General features: G+C 44.8%; 1 protein-coding gene across 2 annotated transcripts in view; it reads left to right on the top strand.

Annotated features, from left to right (window-relative positions):
- The window catches only part of pgm5 (phosphoglucomutase 5), a 53,447-nt gene that overhangs the window by 24,931 nt on the left and 8,436 nt on the right, over positions 1-20,080 (top strand). For both annotated transcript variants that reach the window (XR_006838522.1, XM_046346869.1), the window contains exons 7-9: positions 5,527-5,642; positions 18,116-18,251; positions 18,989-19,172. Coding sequence is in view for 1 of the 2 variants with exons in the window: in XM_046346869.1 (XP_046202825.1) it covers positions 5,527-5,642; positions 18,116-18,251; positions 18,989-19,172 (436 nt within the window). In the remaining variant the exon portion in view is untranslated. The remainder of the gene's footprint in view (positions 1-5,526; positions 5,643-18,115; positions 18,252-18,988; positions 19,173-20,080) is intronic.

The raw sequence follows: 20,080 nt of genomic DNA, 5'->3' as shown, positions 1-20,080 counted from the left end.
GTACCATAGAGCGGCGTGCAATTGGCAAAGCGTCATCCGGGTTTGGCCGGGGTAGGCCATCATTGGAAATAAGAATTTGTTCTTCACTGACTTGCCTAGTTAAATAAAGGTTGAGTAAAAAAATAAATACAGAGAAGCATTGTTGGTCAAACACATTTTTTCCCCAACAGTTTTCTAAGAGCCGGCAGCAAGCTGATAGGTCTACTGTTAGAACCAGTGAAGGCTGTTTTACCACTTTTGGGTAGCAGAATGACTTTGGCTTCCCTCCAGGCCTGACGACAAAGACTTTCCTCTAGGCTCAGATATTTCAGATATGACAGATAGGAGTGGCTATAGAGTCAGCTACCATACTCAGTAGCTTTCCATCTAAGTGGTCAATGCCAGGAAGTTTGTTATTATTGATCTATAACAATATTTTTTCCACCTCTCCCACACTAACTTTACAAAATGTAAAGTTGCAATGCTTTTCTTTCATTATTTGTTTTTTTATACATGAGCATGATGGCTCACTGTTCGTTGTTGGCATTTCCGGCCTAAGTTTGCCCACTTTGCCAATGAAGTAATCATTCAAATAATTGGCAACATCAAATGGCTTTGTGATGAATAAGCCATCTGATTCAATGAAATATGGAGTCGAATGTCTTTCTGCTAATAATTTCATATAAAATACTCCAACGTTTTTTTTCCATATTTCTTTATATCATTGATCCTGGCTCCATAATACAGTTTCTTCTTCTTTTTTTGTTGAGTTTAGTCACATCATTTCTCAATTTGCAGTAAGTCAGCCAGTCAAATGTGCAGCCAGTGTCACTTCTGCCGAAGTTGGTCCCTCTCCTTGTTCGGGTGGCGTACGGCGGTCGACGTCACTGGTCCTCTAGCCATCACCGATCCACTTTTCATTTTCCATTTGTTTTGTCTTTCAATTCCCCAATTACTTGTTCATTATTTAACCCTCTGTTCCCTCATGTCTGTTTGTAAGTAATTGTTTGTATGTAAATTCATCAAGCACAGCGTCTGGATGCTCCTTATTAATCACATCAGACCAACAAATATTTTTAACATCATCCACATAAGAGTCACAGCAAAATCTTTTGTATGATCTCTTATATACTATTTTAGGCCCAGCTTTTGGAACGTTGGCTTCCCTGGATATAGCCACTATGTTGTGATCACTGCATCCAATGTGTACGGATACAGCTTTAGAACAAAATTCTACAGTATTAGTAAAAATGTGATCAGTCCATGTGGATGATCTTAATCCTGTAGTGTTTGTAAACACCCTGGTAGGTTGATTAATAACCTGAAACAGATTAACATGCACTGGTTACAGTGAGAAGCTTCCTCTTGAGAATACAGCATGATAAAAAAACAGTCAATATTTAGGTCCCCAAGAAAGTAGATCTCTCTGTTTACATCACATAGACTGTCAAGCAATCCACACATCATATTTAGATTAGAGGTCGACCGTATATGATTTTTCAACGCCGATACCAATACCGATTATTGGAGGACCAAAAAAAGCCGATACCAATTAATCGGCCAATTTAAAAAAATATATGTATTTATAATAATGACAATTACAACAATACTGAATGAACACTTATTTTAACTTAATATAATACATCAATAAAATCAATTTAGCCTCAAATAAAATGAAACATGTTCAATTTGGTTTAAATAATACAAAAACAAAGTGTTCGAGAAGAAAGTAAAAGTGCAATATGTTCCATGTTAAAAAGCTAACGTTTAAGTTCCTTGCTCAGAACATGAGAACATATGAAAGCTGGTGGTTCCTTTTAACAGGAGTCTTCAATATTCCCAGGTAAGAAGTTTTAGGTTGTAGTTATTATAGGAATTATAGGACAATGTCTCTCTATACGATTTGTATTTCATATACCTTTGACTATTGGATGTTCTTATAGGCACTTTCGTATTGCCAGTGTAACAGTATAGCTTCCGTCCCTCTCCTTGCCCCTACCTGGACTTGAACCAGGAACACATCGACGACAGCCACCCTCGAAGCAGCGTTATCCATCGCTCCACAAAAGCCACGGCCCTTGCAGAGCAAGGGGAACAACCACTCCAAGTCTCAGAGTGAGTGACATTTGTAACGCTATTAGCGCGCACCCCGCTAACTAGCTAGCCATTTCACATCGGTTACACCAGCCTAATTTTGGGAGTTGATAGGCTTGAAGTCATAAACAGCTCAATGCTTGAAGCACAGTGACGAGCTGCTGGCAAACTGCACGAAAGTGCTGTTTGAATGAATACTTACGAGCCTGCTGGTGCCTACCATCGCTCAGTCAGACTGCTCTATCAAATCATAGACTTAGTTATACCATAATAACACACAGAAATACGAGCCTTAGGTCATTAATATGGTCGAATCCGGAAACTATCTTCTCGAAAACAAGACGTTTATTCTTTCAGTGAAATACGGAACCGTTACGTATTTTATCTAATGGGTGGCATCCATAAGTCTAAATATTCCTGTTACATTGCACAACCTTCAATGTTATGTCATAATTACGTAAAATTCAGGCAAATTAGGCGGCCCAAACTGTTGCATATACACTGACTCTGCATGCAATGAACGCAAGAGAAGTGATACAATTTCACCTTGTTAATACTGCCTGCGAACCTGGATTTCTTTCAGCAAAATATGCAGGTTTAAAAATATATACTTGTGTACTGATTTTAAGAAAGGCATTGATGTTTATGGTTAGGTACACATTGGAGCAAGACAGTTCTTTTTTTGTGAATACGCACCGCATCGATTATATGCAACGATTTTTAAAAATCGCCGAAATCGGTGCCCAAATATACCGGTTTCCGATTGTTATGAAAACTTGAAATTGGCCCTAATTAATCGGCCAGTCCGATTAATCGGTCAACTTCTAATTTAGATACTGACTGTTAGCACTTGGTGGCCTATAGCAACAGCCCAAAAGAAAAGGCTTTAGATGTGCCAGGTGAACCTGCAACCACAACACTTCAATAACAGTTGACATAAGATCTTCTCTAAGCATTACAGGGATATGGCTCTGAATACATACAGCAACACCTACCCCAAAAGCATTCCTGTCTCTTCTATAGATGTTTTATCCTTGTATTGCTACTGCTGTATCATCAAACAAATTATCTACCGTAATTTCTGGACTATTAAGCTCACCTGAATATAAACCGCACCCACTGAATTAAAAAAATATATGTATTTGTACATATATAAGCTGCGCATCTCTATAAGCCGCAGGTGCCTACCAGGTGCCTACCGGCTTGTAACAAAAATAAATAGGCTTTAACGAAACACGGCTTGTAACATTTAAAAAAAAATAGCAGTAAACAGTAGCCTACCAAGAAAGTCATTGGTCACTATCTTCCTCCTCCTGTGCACTGAAACCACTGAAGTCATCTCCTTCGGTGTCGGAGTTGAATAGCCTCAGAATTGCTTCATCCGATGTTGGATCGTTGCCCTCTTCAACACGCAGCAGTCCAGCCTTTCGAAACCCGTTGATAGTGGATTTTTTGACAATGCTCCACGCTGTCAGCAGCTCTATTTCCTTTTCCAACAGCCAGATCGATCGCCTTCAACTTGAAAGCTGCATCATATGCATTTCTCAGTGTCTTTGCCATGATGAGGGTGACAAAATGACTACCGTAATCAGAATGATGGGAAGTTTGAGCGCGCTCGATTTACGTCACATTATGTGACGGTGCTCAGTTTTTTGGCGGCATGAATCTTGTGAAAGCGGGAAAAATCCATAAATTAGCCGCGTCAGTGTATAAAACCGCGAGGTTCAAAGCGTGGGAAAAAAGTAGCGGCTTATAGTCCGGAAATTACGGTAAGTGAGTCTCAGTAATGGCTAATATATGAACTTGACCACAATCGGCCTGGCCCTGTCACCTGGGTCGGTGGTGGGTTTTCATGTCCTGTGGGCATGCTCCACCTCAATCTTCCTGTGTTCAAATCTTCAGTTTCTCCGAGATCATTTCCCTCACTTTGTCCTCAGACTCCGTCCAGGTCTCTTGTGGAGATTCTGCAACTCCGTCCACAACCATGTTGTTCGACCTTGATTGCCTCTCGAGATAATCTGATTTATCCGTCATTGTTGGATTCACATACAGAAATGATGTCATCTCTGAATGACTTAAAGATTGCTGCCACCAGTATTGACTCCACCAGTATTTGGACAAAACACTTGAAGCTATTCTCTTGTTGTTGTAACAACTGCTTGTAGAACTCTTTTTGTTTACTTAAAAGATGCACCTGTGATAGAGAGACAACACTGTGCTCAACGGTACTCCCGCTGGTTTTGGTCTTTGTCATGGTAACAACGTAGACTACACTGTTACTCCTCACACCTCACAGACAGGCAGGTCGCAGGGAAGATTGAAAATAACAAACAAGGGCCTCCCAGGTGGCGCTGTACTGCAGTGGTGGCGCTCTATGCCACCAGAGACTCTGGGTTCGCACCCAGGTTCTGTCGTAACCAGCTGCGACCGGGAGGTCCGTGGGGCGACGCACAATTGGCCTAGCGTCGTCCGGGTTAGGGAGGGGTTGGCCGGTAGGCATATCCTTGTCTCATCGCACACCAGCGACTCCTGTGGCGGGCCGGGCGCAGTGCGCGCTAGCCAAGTTTGCCAGGTGCGCGGTGTTTCCTCTGACACATTGGTGAGGCTGGCATCCGGGTTGGATTTGTGCTGTGTTAAGAAGCAGTCACTCTCATGGCCTAAGTCTGACAGAATCTGTGCAGAAGATCTAGGTGCTTCTGCAGGCCCTCCTTGCTTGGGGACGGAAGCACCAGTTAATCTGCAAACAGTCAACATTTGATTTCCGAGTCAAGTAGGTTGAGGCTGGGTGCTGCAGACTGTTCCAGTGCCCTCGCCATTTCATTGATATACAGTATATATTGAAGATGGTGGGGCTCAAGCTCCATCCCTGTCTCACCCCACAACCCTGAGGGAAGATATATGTGTGTTTATTGCCAATTTTAACTGCACATGCTGTGTGTACATTGATTTTATAATGTCATATGTTTTCTCCCAACACCACTTACCATCAATTTGTATAGGAGATCCTCAAATTGAATCAAAAGCTTTTTTGAAATCAACAAAGCATGAGAAGACTTTGCTTTTGTTTTGTTTGTTTGTCAATGAGGGTGTATACATTGTCTGTCGTACGGTATTTTGGTATTCTCTCTCTTGCTGTTACTTTCTCTCTCTGTGACTGTGTGATAGAGCACATGGCTCAATTATCTGAAAGTTTAGCTAGTTTTGATGCTCTCTTTTTTCCTTATTAAGTTATTGGATGAGTAGATGGCAGATTGATCTGGCAGGCCAGCAGCCTGAAAGGTCACTTTGTAATTTGTGAGCTCTGACTCATAACTGGAGAAAGGGGCTACTCATACATTAGAGAAAGGCTAGTGTTGATTATGTTCTCCAGAGGTGTGTTTGTGTGTGTGTACATTTATGTGTGTATACATACTGTAACTATCACTAACCCGTGCTCTGTTTGTGTGTGTGAAGTGTGGCCAAGGCCCTGAAGGTGGCTCTGTATGAGACTCCTACAGGCTGGAGGTTCTTTGGGAACCTGATGGACTCCGGGAGGTGCTCGCTCTGCGGAGAGGAGAGCTTCGGGACAAGTGAGTGTTACTGACCGTTTCTCTCTACTCCTGTTTGACATTTACATTCATCTGAGTCGTACTGCAGCTTGTTAACAGCTAAGTTTTCTCAACTTTCAGTAAAAGCCAGTCTGTTCCTGCAGCATCCATATACAGTACATCACGTCCTTAAATAGAGAGGCCTGGTGGGAGTCATCCCAGCATAATACATATGAGGGGATGTGTGTGTAATCCCCATTCTTCTGCTATAAAAGGAGAGAGGAGCTCTGTGAAACGCCAGAACCCTCTGCTGGCAGCTGCTCAGCCCACCAGGAGAAAAAATCTCTCTCTCTCTCTCTCTCTCTCTCTCTCTCTCTCTCTCTCTCTCTCTCTCTCTCTCTCTCTCTCTCTCTCTCTCTCTCTCTCTCTCTCTCTCTCTCTCTCTCTCTCTCTCTCTCTCTCTCTCTCTCTCTCTCTCTCTCTCTCTCTCTCTCTCTCTCTCTCTCTCTCTCTCTCTCTCTCTCTCTCTCTCTCTCTCTCTCTCTCTCTCTCTCTCTCTCTCTCTCTCTCTCTCTCTCTCTCTCTCTCTCTCTCTCTCTCTCTCTCTCTCTCTCTCTCTCTCTCTCTCTCTCTCTCTCTCTCTCTCTCTCTCTCTCTCTCTCTCTCTCTCTCTCTCTCTCTCTCTCTCTCTCTCTCTCTCTCTCTCTCTCTCTCTCTCTCTCTCTCTGGAAACAACACATGTTTACATTGCCAAAGCAAGTGAAATCTGAGGAATCTAAGATGGAGAGAGAGATAGAAAGGGAAAGAGGAGTATGGAGAGAGAACGAGGGAAGGAACAGGAGAAAGAAGTAGAGAAAGTTGAAGTGAGCAGGAGAGAGAGAGGAAAGGGAGATGCAGGGGGACAGTAGATAAGGAGGTAATTAAGGGAAAACAGAAAGAGGGGGAATGGAGAGCAAGGGGAAAAAGTGGAAGAGACAGAGATGAATAGGACGGAGTGCTATGTGACTTTGTGCTTTGCTCGACCCATTTAAGGCTAAACGGCTAGAAAGAGCAGCAGTAAATTAGGGCTATGTTCGATCCTCTCTCTCCCTGTCAAATAGCTACAGCTGGAACTTTTATTCATAAACATTAGTCCGGTCTGTATTGTTTGTCTTCTAATTTACATACATAGAATCAAATTTGGACTTTTGAGATCTTCTCAAACTGCTTCATAAAACCATTACATTGTTGTTGCTCATTGTCTTGAAATTGGCATAGACTCAAATTGGTGGTTTGTTTGAGATTATGATCATTCTTTTTTTCATTCTTCTTCTTATTGTTATACACTACGAGGCAGATGGGGAAAGGACTGATCTTGTGATTTTGATCTTGTGATTTTTTTTGTTTTATTAGACAGCTTGTAAAGACATCCAGTGCCTGTGTGTGTGTGTGTGTGTGTGTGTGTGTGTGTGTGTGTGTGTGTGTGTGTGTGTGTGTGTGTGTGTGTGTGTGTACATGTCCACAACAAAATTTACTTCAATGAAATCAGAAAGACAGAGGGGGTGGAGAGAGACAGCGGCAGGGCAGCGGAAATTGGCAACTGTCCATTTCCCAACAGCCGTACAGTGTTCTATTAGGGCCTGACTTACTAAATATTTACTCCACAACAAAGTATGCATCTCTTAGTTTCCACAGGAAACAAAACATAGAACATAACACAAAATATATGTTAAAAAGAAAGGATCAGATGTAAAAGGTACAAGTTGGAACCATAAATGGGATGGTTCTTTGAAGAACCATACAAAATCCCAAACCGGAAATGTTTTTTGGTCGTCCATGACCGGAATTGAATAGCCCTGCTTTTAACCCTGATTTGCATATTTCCCAGGGTGCCTTTAGAGTGAATTTTAGAGTTACCAGTACCACCCATGACTGTGTTTGCAAGTGACAGAGACATAGTTGTTGCATTCAATCAATCAATGAACATGCAAAAACATAGATAATTTAAACAAACAATTATAAAAATCGACTTGCAATAGAGCATGCTGGGAAATATGATAATGATGGACATGGTTTTGGTTAAACTCTGGTTATTAACACCAACACTGTGGTTATTTTACACCACTGAATGTTATTTTAACTCTTTGTAGTAATGTTTTAACTCAACACTAGAAATGTTCAACTGAAGAATCAATACTAGTTAACACTGGTGAATTTGAAAGGGACACATCTGCAGGCTTCCATACATTTTGAGAACCTTTTAGAATTTGGAAGAACTGTAGATATCACGTCCAGAACCGCACTCTTAACTCAAAGGTTCTTTATCTAGCAAGAATTCTCCAAGGAACCTTAAGAGCCGAGCAAGAACCTTTATTTTTTTCAATGTACTATAGGCCGATTCTGACTTAGCAAATTCCGCCTTTCTTGAGCACGCCTTTCCTACGCACTTCTTAGTAGTTGTTATTCAGACTTATGAAGGTGCATAATGGGCTTTGCAGGCGTGGTTCACGTGCGCACGCTGAATAAATGTCATTCAACCGCTGAAAACCCTCCCACTTGCTGGCCAACAGATTTTCTCTTGGAGTTTTCATTCAATAGGGGTTTCAGTACATTTATCTTAAGCCATCCCTTTAAATACGGTGTACCTTTAATTATAATTTTGCCGACAGACTAGAATACATCGAGAGAATGGGTTCAGAAAATAGGGATTTATGAAAGACAGCCATCTATGCATATTCGTCTCAGTTCAGCCTCAAGTGGTAGATTTTTAAAAATACTCTGATTTTGTAGATTATTTAGGCACATTTTAGGGTTAAGGAAAGTATCTATGAATCATAAAAGAAAACAGGTTTAGAGAGCCTTTATGCACAAAATATATTGATGAATAATACACACAGTGGTTAGATTTATCCTGACAGTTGTCATATTCAAGTTCAATCTGTGAAATATTGGAAGGTGGAAAGAAAAGTGTCCAATAGGGGTTGAATAATAGTCCTATGAATGTAACCAAACTCTCACTAGTCATGTGATGACAACAGTCCAATCGTCGTGAACCATGCGCCAGGCTCTAGGTTTAACCTGCTACGTGTGGTCTGAGTTCCAGAATTATTCAAATAGGCTACATGTCCTAAATTATTGCACAGCATTAGCCTAATATGATCCAGTAATGCTAGCGACCCTCAGGAACAACTTACACTGATGTGACAGAGGAAAGAAAGGTAAATGCAGGGAATGATGCACAATGTAAGCTTCAAATTGAAGGAGACAAACATTAAAGTGACTGTTATTAACGTATGTGGGTCTTACTAATGGTGACTGCCGATAGTGGCTAATATTTAACATGATACAAAATGTTTGTTTTTTTATCAAATGGAGAAACGCCCAGGCATTGGCTATAATTATAACATTCTAAAGCTCAGACATGAACTCTGCAGGTTTAGCCCTACAGAAGCCTGTAGTTTGGGTGTCCAAAATTCATCTCCCCAAATTATGAGGACACACAATAAAAAGTCTGGGAATAGCTATTTATAGCCTATTTCACTGTGGCTCATTTGACTTTTTTTCTCCAGGGATCACAAGGAAAACTAATCTAAAACAGTTGCTATGTGTATTTACAATCCCCTTCCCCAATTGGATTACTCATTTACCGAGCTCTTATCAATAGTTCTTATCAATAGCTCTTATCAATAGCTCTTATCAAGTTGTAAAATACAGTGCATGGAGAATCCTGTTATTTATATCGGGGGGGGGGGGTAGATTTTTTTTCTCCACTTGGAAACAGCACGTTCGTTCCACCTTATTCATCTTTGCTCTCACGTAAAGGTGGTGGAATTATGAGGGAATGACATCAAGGCCAGAATACGGTTTATTTGTAGACACAGCTCTGCCACTCCTTCCTTTCGCAGATCTCCGCCCCGAATTAATAGTGAATAGTGGGTGAATAGTATGCTATTCTCATTCTTAAGTTAAAGTTTTAAAAAATGGGCATAGACAGAAAAGTGCATAAAAAGGGAATAACAATCCATTGTACGCTCGTTTAACTTGAGTTGGAATTGGGGCCTACGTGACTAAAGATATGTTTTAGTCCATATACAGTCCATTCGAAAAGTATTCAGACCCCTTGACTTTTTCCAAATTTTGTTAAATTACAGCCTTATTCTAAAATGGATTAAATAAATAAAAATCCTAATCAATCTACACACAATACCCCATAATGACAAAGGAAAAAAAGGTTACATTTTTTTTGCAAAGGTATTCAAAATAAAAACAGAAATACCGTATTTACATAGGTATTCAGACCCTTTGCTATGAGACTCCAAATTGAGCTCAGATTAATCCAATTTCCATTGATCATCCTTTAGATGTTTCCACCTGTGGTAAATTCAATTGATTGGACATGATTTGGAAAGACACACACCTGTCTATACAAGGTCCCATAGTTGACAGTGCATGTCAAAGCAAAAAACCAAACCTGTAGTCAAAGGAATTGTCCGTAGAGCTCCGAGACAGAATTGTGTCGAGGCACAGATGAGAGGAAGGGTACCAAAACATGTCTGAAGCATTGAAGGTCCCCAAGAACACAGTGGCCTCCATCATTCTTAAATGGAAGAAGTTTGGAACCACCAAGACTCAAACGGGGGAGAATAGCCTTGGTCAGTGGGGTGACCAAGAACCGGATGGTCACTCTGACAAAGCTCCAGAGTTCCTCTGTGTAGATGGGTGAACCTTCCAGAAGGACAGCCATCTCTGCAGCACTCCACCATTCAGGCCTTTATGGTAGAGTGGCCAGAGGGAAGCCACTCCTCAGTAAAAGCTCACTTGGAGTTTGCCAAAAGGCACCTAAAGACTCTCAGACCATGAGAAACAAGATTATCTGGTCTGATATAACCAAGATTGAACTCTTTAACCTTAATGCCAAGCATCACATCTTGAGGAAACCTGCCACCATCCCTACGGTGAAGTATGGTGGAGGCAGCAACATGCTGTGGGGCTGTTTTTCAGCGGCAGGGACTGGGAGACTAGTCAGGATCGAGAAGAAAGATGAACGGAGCAAAGTAGAGAGACATCCTTGATGAACACCTGCTCCAGAGTGCCCAGGGCCTCAGACTGGGGTGAACGTTCACCTTCCAACAGAACAACAACCCTAAGCAGACAGCCAAGACAACGTAGGAGTGGCTTCGGGAACAAGTCATTTCAATTCAAGGGCTTTATTGGCATGGAAAACACATGTTAACATTGCCAAAGCAAGGGAAAATGTCCTTGAGTGACCCAGCCAGAGCCTGGACTTGAACCAGATCGAACATCTCTGGAAAGACCTGAAAATAGCTGTGCAGCGGCACTCCCCATCCAACCTGACAGAGCTTGAGAGGATCTAGAGAGAAGAATTGGAGAACCTCCCCAAATACAAGTGTACCAAGCTTGTAGTGTCATACCCAAGAAGACTTGATCATTACCAAAGGTCCTTCAAGAAAGTACAGAGTGAAAGGTCTGAATACCTATGTAAATTAGATATTTCGGGGGGGGTTCCTCATAATTTTGCTTTGTCATTATGTGGTATTGTGTTTAGATTGATGAGATCTAAACTATTCTAACTATTCAATCCGTCTTAGAATAAGGCTGTAACGTAACAAAATGTGGAAAAAGTAAAGGGGTCTGAATACTTTGCGAATGCACATAACTTTATTGTTTGCGTCTTTTATTCCCATCTAAAACAAACAGGTGCGAATTTTGCACTGCAGCTCACACTGAGATCTGGTCCTTAGTGTAGAATAGCCCACCTCAGTTAGAGATCACTGGCAGTGTGAACAGACTGATCTCGCCAGAGAGAGTAGCTGCACTTAAAGAGATACCAGTCTGTTTGTGTTAGTATACTCCTCTCTCCCCAGCCGACTTTGTTTTTATTTTTACCTTTATTCAACTTGGCAAGTCAGTTAGAAACTCATTCTTATTTACAATGACGGACTTGGAATAGTGGGTTAACTGCCTTGTTTGGCGGCAGAACGACAGATTTTTACCTTGTCAGCTCGGGGATTCGATCTAGCAACCTTTCAGTTATTGGCCCAATGCTCAGTTGAAGTCGGAAGTTTACATACACTTAGGTTGGAGTCATTAAAACTCGTTTTTCAACCACTCCACAAATTTCATGTTAACAAACTATAGTTTTGGAAAGTTGGTTAGGACATCTACTTTGTGCATGACACAAGTCATTTTTCCAACAATTGTTGACAGACAGATTAATTCACTTATAATTCACTGTTCACAATTCCAGTGGGTCAGAAGTTTACATACACTAAGTTTACTGTGCCTTTAAATAGCTTGGAAAATTCCAGAAAATGATGTCATGGCTTTAGAAGCTTCTGATAGGCTAATTGACATAATTTGAGTCAATTGGAGGTGTACCTGTGGATGTATTTCAAGGCCTACCTTCAAACTCAGTGCCTCTTTGCTTGACATCATGGGAACATTAAGGAAATCAGCCAAGACCTCAGAAAAGAAATTGTGGACCTCCACAAGTCTGGTTCATCCTTGGGAGCAATTTCCAATGCCTGAAGGTACCACGTTCATCTGTACAAACAATAGTACACAAGTATAAATACCATGGGACCACGTAGCCGTCATACTGCTCAGGAAGGAGACGCATTCTGTCTCCTAGAGATGAATGTACTTTGGTGCGAAAAGTGCAAATCAATCCCAGAACAACAGCAAAGGACCTTGTGAAGATTCTGGAGGAAGCAGGTACAAAAGTATCTATATCCACAGTTAAACAACTCCTCTAATTAACATAACCTGAAAGGCCACTCAGCAAGGAAGAAGCCACTGCTCCAAAACCGCCATGAAAAAGCCAGACTACGGTTTGCGACTGCACATAGGGACAAAGATCATACTTTTTGGACAAATGTCCTCTGGTCTGATGAAACAAAAATAGAACTGTTTGGCCATAATGACCATCATTATGTTTGGAGGAAAAAGGGGAAGCTTGCAAGCCGAAGAACACCATCCCAACCGTGAAGCACGGGGGTGGCAGCATCATGTTGTGGGAGTGCTTTGCTGCAGGAGGGACTGGTGCACTTCACAAAATAGATGGCTTCATAAGGAGGAAAATTATGTGGATGTATTGAAGCAACATCTCAAGACATCAGTCAGGAAGTTAAAGCTTGGTCGCAAATGGGTCTTCTAAATGGACAATGACTCCAAGCATACTCCCAAAGTTGTGGCAAAATGGCTTAAGGACAACAAAGTCAAGGTATTGGAGTGGCCATCACAAAGCCCTGACCTCAATCCAATAGAAAATGTGTGGGAAGAACTGAAAAAGCTGCAAAGAGGCCTACAAACCTGACTCAGTTAAACCAGCTCTGTCAGGAGGAATGGGCCAAAATTCACCCAACTTATTATGGGAAGCTTGTGGAAGGCTACCCGAAACGTTTGACCCAAGTTCAACAATTTAAAGGCAATGATACCAAATACTGTAACGTCGTTTGTCTGTTGTATGAAGAGAGTCAGACCGAAATGCAGCGTGTAGGTTACTCATGACTTTAATGAAAATAATTGCGGTACATGAAATAACTGTATATGAAAACAACAAACGAAACGTGAAACCTATTACAGCCTATCTGGTGACTACAACACTAAGACAGGAACAAACACCCACAAAATACAACGCGAAAGTCAGGCTGTCTAAATACGGTTCTCAATCAGAGACAACGACAAGCACCTGACTCTGATTGAGAATCGCCCCAGGCAGCCAAGCCTAACTAGACACACCCCTAATCATACACAATCCCAATTACTACAAACCCCAATACGAAACACAACATATAAACCCATGTCACACCCTGGCTTACCCAAACATATACCAAAAACACAAAATATAATGACCAAGGCGTGACAGAACCCCCCCCCTAAGGTGCGGACCCCGGGACGCACCTCAAGAGCATAGGGAGGGTCCGGGTGGGCGTCTGTCCATGGTGGCGGTTCTGGCTCGGGACGTGGACCCCACTCCATAAATGTCCTAGTTCCTCCCCTTCGCGTCCTGGGATAATCCACCTTCTCCGCCGACCATGGCCTAATAGTCCTCACCCTGATCCCCACATAACTGAGGGGCAGCTCAGGACAGAGGGGCATCTCAGGACAGAGGGGCAGCTCGGGACACAGGGGCAGCCTGGGACAGCGGGGCAGCTCGGGACAGAGGGGCAGCTCGGGACAGAGGGGCATCTCAGGACAGAGGGGCAGCTCAGGACAGAGGGGCAGCTCAGGACAGAGGATCATCTCGGGACAGAGGGGCAGCTCGGGACAGGGGCAGCCCGGGCAGCCCGGGACCGAAGCAGCCCGGTACTGAGGGGAAGCCCAGTACTGAGAGGAAGCCCAGTACTAAGAGGAAGCTCAGTACTAAGAGGAAGCTCAGGCAGGTAGTAGGCTCCGGTAAATCCTGGCTGGCTGGTGGAACTGGATGATTCAGGTTGTCTGGCCGATCTAGAAGATCTTGGAAGACTGACACTTCTGGCGGATCCTGGCAGACTGGCGACGCTGGACCGACTGGCGGCGCTGGGCAGACTGGGAGCACTGGGCAGACTGGGAGCACTGGGCAGACTGGGAGCACTGGGCAGACTGGGAGCACTGGCGGCGCTGGTCAGACTGGGAGCACTGGGCAGACTGGGAGCACTGGGCAGACTGGGAGCACTGGCGGCGCTGGTCAGACTGGGAGCACTGGGCAGACTGGGAGCACTGGGCAGACTGGAGACTCCGGCAGCGCAGGAGAGGAGAAAGGCTCTGGCTGTGCTAAACAGGCGGGAGACTCCAACAGCGCAGGAGAGGAGAAAAGCTCTGGCTGCGCTGAACAGGCGAGGCGCACTGGAGGCCTGGTGCGTGGTGCTGGAACTGGTGGTACTGGCGCGAGAACACGCACAGGAAGCCTGGTGCGGGGAGCTGCTACCGGAGGACTGGTGTGTAGAGGTGGCTCTGGATAGACCGGACCGTGCAGGCGCACTGGAGCTCTTGAGCACCGAGCCTGCCCAAGCTTACCTGGCTCGATGCCCACTCTAGCCCGGCCAATAGGAAGAGCTGGTATGTGCCGCACCGGGCTATGCTCCCGCACTGAAAACACCGTGCTCTCCATAGCATAACACGGTGCCTGCCCGGTCTCTCTAGCCCAACGGTGAGCACAGGGAGTATGCGCAGGTCTCCTACCTGGCATAACTATTCTCCCTTCTAGCTCCCCCCCAATAATTTTTTTGGGCTGCTTTTCTGGTTTCCTTGCCAACTGTGTTCCCTCGTATCATCGGCTCCTATCTCCCGCTGCCTCTGCTCTCCTTAGTGCCTCCACCTGTTCCCATGGGAGGCGATCTCTTCTGGCCAATATCTCCTCCCAAGTGTAACAACCTTTACCATCCAACACGTCTTCCCATGTCCATTCTCCAAATAATTCATCCTCCCTTTGCTGCTCCAGCTGTCGCTGCCTGTTTAAACCAGCGCCTCTCCGTTTTTCCGGCGTGGCTTTTTCTTTAAATCGATTCGCCAGTAGCCCTCTTCGCACTGCTGAAGCGAATCCCAGGCGCGCTCCTGCACTCGCTCTGGGTCGGCCGCCCACCTGTCGATTTCTTCCCACGTCGTATACTCCATGCTTCTGCTGTCCATAACGTCCTCCTTCAGATCCTGCCAGTTCACACGCTGCTCGGTCTGTGAGTGGTGGTGGGTGTTTCTGTAACGTCGTTCGTCTGTTGTATGAAGAGAGTCAGACCGAAATGCAGCGTGTAGGTTACTCATGACTTTAATGAAAATAATCGCGGTACATGAAATAACTGTATATGAAAACAACAAACGAAACATGAAACCTATTGCAGCCTATCTGGTGACTACAAGACTAAGACAGGAACAAACACCCACAAAATACAACGCGAAAGTCAGGCTGTCTAAATACGGTTCTCAATCAGAGACAACGACAAGCACCTGACTCTGATTGAGAATCGCCCCAGGCAGCCAAGCCTAACTAGACACACCCCTAATCATACACAATCCCAATTACTACAAACCCCAATACGAAACACAACATAAACCCATGTCACACCCTGGCTTACCCAAACATATACCAAAAACACAAAATATAATGACCAAGGCGTGACAAATACTAATTGAGTGTATGTAAACTTCTGACCCACTGGGATTGTGATGAAAGAAATTAAAGCTGAAATCAATTATTCTCTCTACTATTATTCTGACATTTCACATTCTTAAAATAAAGAGGTGATCCTAACTGACCAAAGACAGGGATTTTTTACTACGATTAAATGTCAGGAATTGTGAAAAACTGAGTTACATTTACATTTACATTTAAGTCATTTAGCAGACGCTCTTATCCAGAGCGACTTACAAATTGGTGCATTCACCTTATGACATCCAGTGGAACAGTCACTTTACAATAGTGCATCTAAATCTTAAAGGGGGGGGGGGTGAGAGGGATTACTTATCCTATCCTAGGTATTCCTTAAAGAGGTGGGGTTTCAGGTGTCTCCGGAAGGTGGTGATTGACTCCGCTGTCCTGGCGTCGTGAGGGAGTTTGTTCCACCATTGGGGGGCCAGGGCAGCGAACAGTTTTGACTGGGCTGAGCGGGAGCTGTACTTCCTCTGTGGTAGGGAGGCGAGCAGGCCAGAGGTGGATGAACGCAGTGCCCTTGTTTGGGTGTAGGGCCTGATCAGAGCCTGGAGGTACTGAGGTGCCGTTCCCCTCACAGCTCCGTAGGCAAGCACCATGGTCTTGTAGCGGATGCGAGCTTCAACTGGAAGCCAGTGGAGAGAACGGAGGAGCGGGGTGACGTGAGAGAACTTGGGAAGGTTGAACACCAGACGGGCTGCGGCGTTCTGTATGAGTTGAAGGGATTTAATGGCACAGGCAGGGAGCCCAGCCAACAGCGAGTTGCAGTAATCCAGACGGGAGATGACAAGTGCCTGGATTAGGACCTGCGCCGCTTCCTGTGTGAGGCAGGGTCGTACTCTGCGGATGTTGTAGAGCATGAACCTACAGGAACGGGCCACCGCCTTGATGTTGGTTGAGAACGACAGGGTGTTGTCCAGGATCACGCCAAGGTTCTTGGCGCTCTGGGAGGAGGACACAATGGAGTTGTCAACCGTGATGGCGAGATCATGGAACGGGCAGTCCTTCCCCGGGAGGAAGAGCAGCTCCGTCTTGCCGAGGTTCAGCTTGAGGTGGTGATCCGTCATCCACACTGATATGTCTGCCAGACATGCAGAGATGCGATTCGCCACCTGGTCGTCAGAAGGGGGAAAGGAGAAGATTAATTGTGTGTCGTCTGCATAGCAATGATAGGAGAGACCATGTGAGGTTATGACAGAGCCAAGTGACTTGGTGTATAGCGAGAATAGGAGAGGGCCAAGAACAGAGCCCTGGGGGACACCAGTGGTGAGAGCGCGTGGTGAGGAGACAGATTCTCGCCACGCCACCTGGTAGGAGCGGCCTGTCAGGTAGGACGCAATCCAAGCGTGGGCCGCGCCGGAAATGCCCAACTCGGAGAGGGTGGAGAGGAGGATCTGATGGTTCACAGTATCGAAGGCAGCCGATAGATCTAGAAGGATGAGAGCAGAGGAGAGAGAGTTAGCTTTAGCAGTGCGGAGCGCCTCCGTGATACAGAGGAGAGCAGTCTCAGTTGAATGACTAGTCTTGAAACCTGACTGATTTGGATCAAGAAGGTCATTCAGAGAGAGATAGCGGGAGAGCTGGCCAAGGACGGCACGTTCAAGAGTTTTGGAGAGAAAAGAAAGAAGGGATACTGGTCTGTAATTGTTGACATCGGAGGGATCGAGTGTAGGTTTTTTCAGAAGGGGTGCAACTCTCGCTCTCTTGAAGACGGAGTTTAAATGTATTTGGCTAAGGTGTATGTTAACTTCCGGCTTCAACTATAGCTGATGTCATATGGTCAACCCTTTATCTAAATACTTTACAGTTAACACAGACTGTAAGTCACTCTAGATAAGAGTGTCTTCAAAATTACAAAACTCTTACTCATACATTCAGCATATGTGGCCATGCGGAAATCAAACCCACAACCCTGGTTCTACAAGCACCATTTTCCAACCCGACTGACTGAGTGACATCAATATCAGCAATATGAATATTACTACCAACAGAATGTGTTGTGAGAGAGCTGGCTTCCTGTTCTGTAGAAAGCCATCAGACTCCCAGAGAGACTCAGGAGAGGCATCCACCCAGTGTTTGTGTGAGAGCCAGAGAAACAAACTAGTGGCTGTTAAAGTCTATGGCTCAGAGTTGAACCGAAGAAAGGGTTCTTGTCAGAACGCCTGTTAGAATGTCTGTTAAAAGGCCTATGAAATAAACCTTGTTTTAATCCGTTTTTAGCCAAGGAATCCTCCAGGGTAACATCCCTTAAATATCCCATGCTGGTCTAAACATCCCACTCTATATGTTTGTAACAGGTAATAACAGGGTTATGAAGGTTTAAAACAGGGTTATAACAAGGTTTACGAAGTCTCACGTTCTCCTGGGCTAACTTTTCTCCATCCGTGTACAGGTTCAGACCACATCCGTGAGAAGGACGGTCTGTGGTCGGTGCTGGTGTGGCTGTCCATGATGGCTGCCAGGAAACAGGGCGTGGATGAGATCGTCAACGACCACTGGGCCAAGCTCGGACGCAACTACTTCTGCAGGTCACTGCAGTCGATACTCTGCTATGCAATCAATTAATGGACCCCCCCCCCTTGATGCCTTGGTGTTGCATAAGGTGTCCCCCTCTCCTGCCCCGGATGACTCCGTTATGCACCCCCCCCATTTGTCTCTTATCTCAGTCCGTCCCCCTGTCCCCACCCCTCTTCTAGCTCTTATTTTAGCTGCTCCCCCAGGAGAGACCGAGAGACGAGTACTGCCAGTGTTCCTCATTGTCCAAATACATAATCCTCAACATTCCCACGTAAATGTTCCTAAACCCGACACAGACTTCCCACAGGACACAGAGGGAGATGGAGGGGAAATAACCACCTCAGTCTCAACACAGGCCAAACTGTTTGGGACTTTGTTTTGGCTTTACTGTGAAGACTTAGAAAATGAATGGAGTTTTATATAAGGAATTGTGCAGTGTCTTTAAATGTCAAGGCTCCAACTTGGTTTAAAGAAGCTCTACAAGTAATTAAGTGTCTTAAAATGTGTTTGTCTCTATGCTTGTGGTTTCAAGGAGTGTTTGTGTGTCTTTATGCTGCGTTTGTGTATGTGGTTTGAATCCCCGAGCCGACTAGGTGAAAAATCTGTCGATGTGCCCTTGAGCAAGTTACTTAAACCCTAATTGCGCCTGTAAGTCGTTCTGGATAAGAGCGTCTGCTAAAATGACTAAAACCTTAATGTAATCTGTGCGCGGGCACCTGTGTTCACACCTGTGTATGTGTGTCCCCAGGTTTGACTATGAGGGCGTGGACCCCAGAGCAGCCTTCTATCTGATGAGGGACTTGGAGGGGGTGATCACAGACAAAGCCTTCCCAAGCCAGAAGTTTGCTGTGGGGAACACCGTCTACAGCGTGGACCGGGCTGATAACTTTGAGTACGTCGACCCTGTGGACGGAACCGTGGTCCGCAACCAGGTCAGTCTACCTGCCCCATGGCTCTGAGAGGAGGGAAGGAGAGGAGGAGAAGAGGAGGGGAGGAGGGGAGAAGGAAAGGAGGTTTGGTTGTCTATGAGGTCTATTTAATTGGTCACTTTATTCGTCAAAAAGTCAGCATATATTCCTCTTCCCTCTATCCTTCTCTCTTTCTATCCTCCTACTCCACCCAGAGTGCATGTGCCCAGAGTGGGGTTCCATGTTTGGGCATGGCTGTCTCTATCCCTCCTCCTCAGCCAGTAAACACACACACACACACATCCAGTGCTTTTCACCAGTACTGGGAGACAGAAACAGGGCAGCTAGACAGGCAGAGATACAGTAGTGGAGTGATATACAACCTCTGGTTAGGAACAGTTGGCCTACTGTTGATGTTGAACATACTTTTGAGTGGTAAACACTTCACTCCGGTTCTCACTTCACTGGTTCCCAAATGGTGTGAAGGCCCCGCTGGTCACAGTCGAGTCCTGCGGTTTTTTTCTCAGAAGCAAAGCTATTCAGCACATTAAACCATGTCTATGGCATTGGTTCTGGTGACATGTTGAGTCATGAGAAGACTCCCAAAAGTTGTAGGTGGGTCACAGGGCTAAACGGTTTGGGAACAAGTGATGTGCATAAGGCAGTGATGTCACAGTGGCTAATGTTTTGGCGTGGCCTTTATTCTGATTGGTAGACTTGGTTTCGTCTGGGGCTTGTAATGCCATCGGTGGAGGCAGATATGTCTCGGCTGGGGCCTTTGTTGTGATTGGTGTAAAGACTGATGAATCGGAGCCTGTGTCAGCCATCCACACACATCTCAGTAAAGATGATGAGTGTTATAGACAGTCTACTGTTGGTGAATGTAAACACAGACACACACGCCACTGCCCCGCACCTCCATCATATCCATG

This window comes from Oncorhynchus gorbuscha, linkage group LG04 (assembly GCF_021184085.1).
Source record: "Oncorhynchus gorbuscha isolate QuinsamMale2020 ecotype Even-year linkage group LG04, OgorEven_v1.0, whole genome shotgun sequence".
Classification (NCBI taxonomy): domain Eukaryota; kingdom Metazoa; phylum Chordata; class Actinopteri; order Salmoniformes; family Salmonidae; genus Oncorhynchus; species Oncorhynchus gorbuscha.
This window is presented reverse-complemented; position numbering and strand designations above follow the sequence as displayed.